Raw genomic sequence first — 9,868 nt, forward strand, 5'->3', positions numbered from 1 at the left:
TAAAACAGAGAATACAGGATGGACCAGCTGGAAACCTCAGGCACAACCTGGTTTTCAAATGAGCTGTTTGAGCAAACGTGCTCGGTACACGGAACTCAAAGCAGGACTGTTTGATTCGGATCAATACATTTGCACCATTTTTCACAAGTGCTGCAGATCGGAACGGTTTCAAGCTCGTGTCCTTAAAAATCCTCCCTCCCAGCAGAGTTTGACAGCAATTTTGGGTCATGTGAAGTGTAGTTGCTAATATTTTACCACCTCCGCAGACGTTGCCTCAAAGGATGCAGCTTTGTGCAGTGTGCTTTAAGAGTCTCCTTAGTACTCAATTTTATTACTCGTCTCCCTCCCAAGCTTTCACCAGTCCAATAAATTGCACAAAGAAGCTCCAATTTAATTACATAATTAAATCAAACACCATCATGTTCTTGCGAGATCTGCCTTATTAACAGAGAAAACCAGCATTATTTTCCTTCCCTTGCTGTGTTCCCCAAGTTCCTAAGTACCTTCAGAATAATTTATTTAAAGTAACTGACTTCTAGGGGAAAAAAAAAAAAAAAAAGTAGCTGGGAAGTTGTCTGCATGAAAGCATAAAATGCTGATTTTTTTTTTTTTTTTGGTGCTGCTCTGGCATTACTGTCGTCTGGTGTTGCAAAATGATACCTGAGGAAAATGAAATCCAAAGGATTTTATTAGTTACCATGGTTTTGTAGGAAAACTTAAACCTGAAATAAAATCTATAAATATACACACACGAGATGCTCTCAGTTAGAGCTATTTTTTTGTGTTTTAAAAGCAAACCAACAAAGCCAGGGATGGTCATGTATATTCATTAAGACTATCCAGGAACAGTATTGCTTCCAAAATCCAACTCCCACAGCATTACATGATGGCTACAAACTCTTCCTTGAACCCACTACGAGTCACCAGGTATTACAGGCAAACAACTCTCTCCTTGCCTGGGTTTCCTTCCCCACCAGCTTTAACAGTCAAACCCCTTTACTTCTCATATTTTCCAAAAAAACGTTATTGATACATTTCTTTATTAACTTTGAAGGGGTAAATTACTGAGAATTTCCTTTTGAACTGCCAAACTTTTGAACTTTTTTTGTGCGTGGATCTGTTCAGACAGAAGGAACGTATGGATAATTAACACAGAAGCAACACAGGGAAGATGCTGGTGTGACAGTGGTAGGGATGTTAGACTTCTTCCCAAAATAATCCTACTGAGTTAAACAGAATGCCTGAAAATCAGAGAGGAGGTGAATGCCTCTGGGTCTCACTGCTGCAAATTCCAGGAAAAGATGCCTGGAGGATTACTAGCACTGGCAAATTCTCAGGAGTGTCAGTATTCTGAAGGTGGCAGAGCCACAGGGCTCCGTTCAGGCACACTAACACCATCACCTGCGTTCTACTGGTATCTCACTGGGAAAGGAAAAGAAAAGAAAGCAGGAGTCAACTGGCCCTACTGGACACGGTGGGGAGAAAGGCAGAGCCCACATCTCCCTCCCCTTCTCCTATTAACAGTAACAGGATGTTTCCCACATGAAGCTGAAAGCACAGTGTAGAACCCTCCACCAGTTTTCTAAGGATTCAGTTACTCAGTGATAAACAAGTTTCTGAAAAACTACTGAAGAGAGAAAAGTTCATGATAATGACTCAGCTACGTAATCCTTTTAATCTAAAATTGATCCTGGAATTATGGAAATAAAAATCTGTACAGAAAACAGACTTGTTTTACATGGTAAGACTGTTTGGGAACTACTGGAGTGGATATTTCAATCTAGTATCTGGCTTTAACTACAAAAAGAGTTAGAGTTCATTATTCCTACACACTTTGTTACCCCCATGATTTTATCTAGAGGACAGAAACACTTTTTGGGTGTTGCTGTTTTTTTCCTTTTTTTTTTTTAAATGTAGCAAAGTCAGAATTAGAAAAATCTGGATGTCACCTCTAATGCCCCAGTGTCAAGACAAAGTAGTAAATATTTATCATAAAAATACAACGAAAAGAGGTAGAGAAGGTGGAATTTGGCAAATAATGTTTTACATTATTACAAAATTAAACCTCTCCTTGCAGAAATTACCAATTAGTAACAGGAGACTCGTGCTGTGTGAAGATCTTAAACATGACCAACACTATCCTGGCTGCGAGTGAAGTGGCAAAATATTTACTGGTATCTCCGTTACGCTTAGAACAGGGTACAAACAGTTCTCTACTATTATTCCATTTTACAGCTTCTTCAGGCAGCTTAACAGTTCTTCTTTATCCATGTGGTATCCACTCTTCTTCCATTCATCCCTTAACTGCTGTAACGCTGTTCCAATTTCCTTTCCAGAAGAAACACCCATTTTTCTTAAGTCATGGCCACTAACAGGAAAAGAAGGAACAGTCCATTGCTGCATTTCTCTTAGAAGATGTTCTTCTCCTTGGTATTTTAGAAGCTCATAGATCTTGGAATTTGTATTAGCTTCCCTGGACTAAAAGAGAGAAAAAAAAAAAAGAGAGGATTGACTATGAAACAACAGAAAACAGCTCAAACTGTGCTCAACATTGCATTGTTCCCATGACATCTCATTAGGCAACATCTGGACGAGTTGGAACTATGAAAGTGAGGATCTCAAACTGTCAGTCCCCAGGTATGTTCACAGGAAACTTCTGTTTCAGAGGATCGACGATGACATTGTTCAGCCTGACTGAAAGGCAGGCTTTTAAATCCAGTCAGAAGTAGCTACAAGGTGCTTTGAACTGCTAAAAACACAGTGGGGTTTTTTGTTTGTTTGAAAGAATTTCTAAAAAATTCATTTAAAGCCTCACTATTTTGGATGGGAAAGAAAAAAAGCTTTTGAACCCAAGTAGAAATGTCTGCTATTTATCCTCTTGCAAAACTAAACTAAAGAATCTTTTTCTACCAAAGTTTCTGCTGTATGCACAGACATGCCACGACATTTGCAACAGCTTTTGTTAATTTCTGGGCTCCTCTCCAGAGGAAAAACAAACCAACCCACCCCACCTGAATTAACTGGAACTGGGATCAGTAATGTAGGATATTCCTCCAGTAACTGTGACGATATTACACTGGGAGCAATCCAAATTTGGCTGATGCTTTTTGTCAGTACATCCCATCTCCCTGATGAAAATATCATGGTCTTTAAAACCCTGGCAAAAATTTGCCTAAGACTAATAAACAAGGCTGCTGATGAAATGGTGCTTACTTGACTCTTTAAGGCCCTTTTTTTCCCCACTAGGCACTGTCGCCTCTGCTACTCTGTGAAACTGGAAATTCAAGTTCATGGGGAAGAGCGAAATAAAGCAATATGAAACACACTTACATCCATTATGAAGTCCTGATATGGTCTAAGTGGTTCTGGACCCAGAGCTCTGGTTAACTCTTCCCGGTGCTTCACTAAAAAAAGGCCAAGGTTTTTTTCTTCTTTTGAGATTTTCAGCCTCAGATCAAGGTTTGTGACATCATCCTTCACCTTGAACAACGATGTCAGAACAGTCATCGGTTTTGGACACAGATTTTGAATATTTTTAGTGACTCTGTCAAATTCCTCTAAACTTCCATCAAGTGGTAGACCTAAAGGGATACACACAAAAACATACAAGAAAGAGTGTTAGTACGAAATGTGGGTGTTAACACTGAAAAAAAAAAATTAACCTAACTTATTTCTTGACAAAACCAAGTTTTATCTCGCTTTGCCACGCTGCAGTTCTGTTTGTGTGGGATACAGGAGTAGGAAATCCATCTTTGTTTCACTTTACCTATGTATTGGGCAATATCCAGCTCATACATGAGGCGAACCAAATGATTTACATGGTTTCCAAGAAGAATTTTTTTCAGTTCCACCCAAATCCTTTCTCCTGATATTCCAGCCAAACCTTTGGCGTTTTCTTTAATTGCTTGCAGTGTACTAGGTTCATGATCACCAGGTTTTTCTGCGATTCTTCCATAAAACCTGCCCAAATAAAATGTCTGAATGTTAGATTAAGAATAATTATTCCATTTATTGCAGCTGTTCAGAGCATCAGTGTCATGACAGTGTTAAACATTCTAACTTATAATAACAGAGAAAACTTAACAACAGGACACTCACAACTCTTTTTACATCACTGATCTCTTTTTGTATGGTTCTGAAACTTTCTACAAAGCTTACTTTATTTCTTTATCTAGGATAGTACCTGAAATATCTTAGGATTCGTAAATAGTCTTCTTGTATTCTCTCATTTGCCTTTCCCACAAATCTAATTTTCTTATTTTTCAAGTCTTCATATCCATTAAAAAAATCATACAGCAGCCCATCCAAACCTAGAAAAACAACAAACAAACAAAGAAGAACATGAAATTACAAACATGGTTGGCACAATTAAACACTTTCCTTTGAAAATACAGAAGACGAGTTGTGTGATTTGATCTGGTTTGTCAGATCATCTCACAGATTTGCACAGACCTTTCAACTGACAGCAGGACAAACAACCAACATTGAAACAGACAGAGAATTTACCAGCTTAATTTGAAAAGCAGTGTTTCAGCTAAATATTTGCTTTTGTACCTAAAAACATGGAATTGACAGTCAGATCCCTCCTTTCGGCATCCTTTTCCCAGTCAGTGGTGAATTCAACTTCTGCGTGTCGTCCATCGGTGACGACATCTATTCTAAGAGTAGTAATTTCAAAATTCTGTTCGTGGAGCTGAAAATCCCACAGACATTGTTACTTCAACACAATCATGAATGTAAAAGCAAAAGCTGTACATCTTTTCAGTTTGTTAGTGCTCAGGTTGGATACATGCAGACCAACATGTGCCACGTTTTCATACAGAACAGAGAATCAGGAAATACAAACACAGCAGGAAATACAAAAAATAATCCTTGTGTTATTCATTTTCTAGATAGCCTGCAGAAATCTCCCCGCAGAAGATGGAATAGGAGGCAGAGGAACAAGCAAGGTAGAGGAAGCAAGACTTGGGAAATCAGGAGCAGGAAACATTAGGATCAACTTCCCCACTTTATCTGAACATGTAGGTGGCCCACATTATCTTTTCTAGCGATGACACAGCAGCATGTATGGGTTATGCAGAGGTAATATGCACTAAAATATGGTAACTAATTGAATTTGACAAAAAATAATAAAAAAAATCACTCTGTACTTTAAACTCTTAGTGTGATAAAGAAAGAGCGTGCCACAAGTTTTCTATTAGATATGCTGCATATTCACAGATATAGTTAGAAGAGATCCAAGTCAAAATACAAACCAACCCTGGCAGTAATGGTTCCATGCTTTTCTCCTTTGTTATTGATCAGACGGACACCAGCAGATGTGAACATCTCCTTCATCTCTGCTGGTGTAGCTGTAGTGGCAAAATCTACATCTTGTGGTGTCATTCCACTTAGTAAATCCCTCACAGCACCTCCTGCTATCCTCAGCTCATAGTTCTTCTTCTCAAACAGCTCTGGAAAGGAAAGGAAAACCATAAAGCACTCTCTCAAACAAAAACCATAGCACACTGTCAGCCACATCCCATCTTTTCTAAGACTAAATCCATAGATGTGGGGATACACACTCAACCACGCAGTAGGCAGCAAATGCCTCACAGCTTCATGCAAAACACACAAATTAGGTATACAGCTGAGCACCTGTATGCATTTTCCCAGTAATTTATGTTATGTTCTTCTGGGGCATTTCCGATAACCTAAATATTAACGCGTTGTTAATTGATCCTGTGAACATTTTTAGCAGTTAGTAGCCAAAGAGGGAAAAGGGCTTAGTTTAGTTATGGTGGAGTGCATCCAAATTTCTTCAAGAACAGTATCATAGAATGGTTTGGGGTGGAAGGGACCTTAAAGAGCATCTAGTTCCAACCCCCCTGCCATGGGCAGGGACACCCTCCACCACACCAGGTTGCCCAAAGCCTCATCCAACCTGGCCTGGAACACTGTCAGGGATGGGGCAGCCACAGCTTCTCTGGGCAACCTGTGCCAGTGCCTCAGCACCCTCAGAGGGAAGAATTTCCTCCTTATATCCCATCGAAATCTCCCCTCTTTCAGTTTAAAGCCATTGCCCCGTGTCCTGTCACTCCACGCCCATGTCCAAAGCCCCCCCCACGACAGCTGATGAAGACTCTGCTCTGCCACGTCCTTCGGGTAACTGCAGAGTCACAGTGACCGGAGCTGCGGAGCAGCTCCCACCTCCCAAAAAGCCCGTCAGCGCCCGCGGCCGGGCCGCACTCACCTGCCACGCTACGGAGCCCCGGCGTGAAGAGCGCCTGGAACTGGGGGGACTGCAGCTTCATGGCGCCCGGCGCCCTGTGCCGCGGCCGGAGCGGCGGGAACAGCCGCAGCGCGGCCCTGCGGGGCAGAAGCGACACCTCAGCCCACATCTGCGGAGAGACAGCGGCGCGTCAGCCGGGCCGGGCCGCACGGAGCCCGGCCCCGGCCTCCCTTCCCCTCCCCGGCGCGCCCCGCCGGCCGCACGGAGGGACCCCCCGTTCCCCCGCAGGCACCGCGCCCCCCGCGTCAGTGCACCCACCAACCCACCCGGGGGCTCCCGGCGCGCTGAGGCGGCGGCGCTGGGCCCGAGCAACCGGCTGCTGCCGCCCGCCTTCCGCCCGGCGCCGCGCGATGACGCCAGCCGCGGCGGGGCGGGACGGGCGGGGAGCGGGGCCGCGCAGCGGGCGGGATTTGCGCGGGGAAATCCCTCGGGATTGTTTGTCCCGCCGGGACGCGAAGCGTGGGAGCGGCTGAGGAAAGAAAGAGTGGGAAACAGTGATACTGACACAGCCGTGACAGCAGAGATGGGCTGGTTGCCCCGAAGCGCCACGCGTGAGGCCGCTGCGGCGGTGACGGAGCAGCCCGGTGCTGGTGGGTGCTGAGCTGCGCCCACCTGAACTGCGGGCAGCGAGCCGGTGTGCTGTAAACACCGGGTCTGTGTGCGTCCGCCGGCATCGATGGAGGTTTTCTGTGCTGTGCGGAGGCGCACGGACCAGGCAGGGCAGTGTGGAATTCATAGAATCACAGAGTGGTTTGGGTTGGAAGGGACCTCAAAGATCATCCAGTTCCACCCCCCTGCCATGGGCAGGGACACCCTCCACTACACCAGGTTGCCCAAAGCCCCATCCAACCTGGCCTGGAACACTGCCAGGGATGGGGCAGCCACAACTTCTCTGGGCAACCTGTGCCAGTGCCTCACCACCCTCAGAGTGAAAAATTTCTTCCTTGTATCCAATCTAAATCTCCCCTCTTTCAGTTTAAATCCATCACCCCTTGTCCTGTCACAACACACCCTTGGAACAGCTCCGGGGAGTCAGTCCTCTCCTCACGGGTACAATCTCACTGCAATCACTGGCATCTCACCGGCTTTGGCCAGGGGCACGTCGCTTCTCCCTGTGCTGCTCCGGCGAGGAGGTGTCTCCCAAGGAGCTCGCTCAAACGCGGGTTAATCGGGAGTGTGGTTCCCGTTGAAGCCTGAATAAATCTCTGTCCCAGCAAAACGAGTACCACAGGTTTCTTGGTAACTGGGAAGAGGCGTGACACAGATCTCTCCAGCCTTTTGAGCACCCAACACATCACACCTAACCAGTCAGCACCTTGCTGCAGACAGGAGAATGCTTGCAATCACAAAAGCTTTTTGGGGAATGACCTATTCAAAAAAAACCATCTCGGATCTACAATATTGTAGTCAGGCCTATGTAGGAACACAACCCTTTTCTTAGCATTTTTTTATGTCCACTATTTCTTCTTAAATTCCTGCTTCACCTTTAGAAGTGATTCCTTCTCTACAGACACAATTCAGTGTGGATGCCAGCGCTCTCTCCCGGGCATTAGCTGTTTGTTCAGATGCGTATGGGCTGGCCAGACCTCAGGAAACACCTGATTTATCTCTCTGCCTGATGGCAGGGTTTGATTGCGACTGTCATTCCTGGTTGATGTTTACAGATGCCCAGTGACAGTTTCTTTTGGTCCTCGGACGCCTGCTCCACTGCCTCCCTATCCCAAAGGCTGAAAGCTTTCCCTGATACCTACCCTGAATTTTAGTTGTCCTTATCTTCTAGTCCCAGCCCAATGGACTTGGAGAGCATGTGAAAGCCTTAACGTGTTACATTTCTGCACAAGTCTTCCCTTAACTTGTGTCCTCGCTGTTTTTTTTTTAGGCTCTGTGGTGTCCTTGGCTGTGTACCAGCTCGTCTCCGTCGGCTCCCCAGCGTTCCGCAGCGCGGTAGCTGAGCTGGACCCAGTCCATGGGAGCAGAGGCTTTATCTGTGCCATGCAGAGCGGAAGCATTACTTCATGTATCTCGCAGGGGACACTGGCTTTTTGCTGGCCTGGGGTGCCTTTTTTGCAGTGCATGACAATGTTTCTTTCTCTTGAGTTTATGACCCTCCAAAACCCCAGATCCTTTTCTGCGGAACAGATACCGAATCAGTTGATTGTTGATTATTTATAGCTAGCAATTTACAGTTGATAATGCCCAAATGCAGCTGAGAGCTTGTCCGTATTGAACTGCACCCCATTTCCACCAATTTGTCAAGAACTTTCTTAATTATAGTCTTAGCATCCAGAGCACTCATGTCTCCCAGACTGTGTCACCTGCACATTTAATAGGGTTCTCCGTACTTGCAATCCAGGTTGTTAATGAATATAAGTTGTTAGCCACCTTCTTGTCCTTGCTATAACTCCATGCATAGAGCCCCACTTTCTGCAGGGTCTTCTCTAGGCCCTTGGGTTGGTTTCTGCTGCTTGTCCTGCCAGTCCACCTGTGTTGTCCAACCCTATGGATCACAGCTCAAAGCTCTCAGCACGAGGTTAGGAAGCTGGTCTTGCTCTGGTACGGGTAACTTTTCAAAAGATCACTGATGGCCATGTGGCTGTGTGGCAAGAGCACTGGGCAAGATGGTATAAAACCATTGGACAAAACCTGCACAGTTTTCCAGCAACGTTTGGATTTGATTTTCTGGGGAAAAACCAACTTGGGATATCAGCAGTGGTCAATAAGTAGCTGGCTATAGGTTAGTTCTTTGCAGTCAGTCATTAAACATTCCAAAGTTACTAGAGAAATATTAAACTATGGTATGTAATTAACCCTCAATAAATGAAGTAAAACCATTTCTGGGCTAAACTGTGTGCTTGTGTGGAGCCTTCCATCCTGTGGTTAAATCTGTAGTTCCCTTTTTCAGTGCATGCTTGTCTAACTTACCATCTGCCGTCATTTCTGAAGTGCCTATCACGTTTGTACTCGAAAGGCAGCAGTTATAAAAGAGACCCGCAGGGAGATGACCCAGAGGACATTTGAACAAACGGAGCAGACTCTTTGCAGGACTTGTGAGACTCCACAGGTAACCTCCTGGGATATCTGTTGTGGTTTGGTTTTGTCTTCCTGTGCTTTGCTCGAAGACGGCAACAATCCCGCTCTTCGCAGTTAGCTTTGCCTTACACTGGGAAATGCAGCTGGAATCTGCTTCTGACCAGTTGCCTCTGAGATAGTGGGACACGTCAGCTATAAGCAAGAAAACCATTACCTTTTAGAAGCCCTTTTCTATAGTTTGTATTTCTACTCTCCTTTAAGAAGGAACATACCCTTTACTAAGGGAATATGTCCTTTACTTTCTGCTTATTACTTTTTACCATCTATAACCAAACCATAATATAATCAAGGCTTTTATTCACCCTGAGAACTTACTATATCCATTTTTGTGAGGAGTGTAATACTTTTGTAGATTTCTAGTTAATATTTTTGCTTGAATACACTTCTTTTGATTCTCTTTTCAGCAATTTCTTACATGAAGCCCACAGGGTATCGCAGACTGCAAGGTGTTCTTACAGGTTGTGGTCTTACACAGTTTTGGAAATACCTCTTCCAAAAGCTGTATTT

At 44.5% G+C, this 9,868-nt stretch overlaps 1 protein-coding gene across 1 annotated transcript; it reads right to left on the bottom strand.

Annotated features, from left to right (window-relative positions):
* Positions 1–628: 628 nt before the first annotated feature.
* Positions 629–6,380, bottom strand: TRNT1 (tRNA nucleotidyl transferase 1). Its single transcript, XM_086618896.1, has 7 exons — positions 6,233–6,380; positions 5,260–5,453; positions 4,555–4,693; positions 4,184–4,310; positions 3,767–3,960; positions 3,331–3,581; positions 629–2,478 (listed from the first exon to the last, which is right to left on the bottom strand). The coding sequence occupies exons 1-7, from the start codon at positions 6,378–6,380 to the stop codon at positions 2,230–2,232; spliced, it is 1,302 nt and encodes a 433-aa protein (XP_086475022.1). The 3' UTR covers positions 629–2,229.
* Positions 6,381–9,868: the final 3,488 nt, after the last annotated feature.

This window comes from Tauraco erythrolophus, chromosome 12 (assembly GCF_009769465.1).
Source record: "Tauraco erythrolophus isolate bTauEry1 chromosome 12, bTauEry1.pri, whole genome shotgun sequence".
NCBI classification, from domain to species: Eukaryota; Metazoa; Chordata; class Aves; order Musophagiformes; family Musophagidae; genus Tauraco; species Tauraco erythrolophus.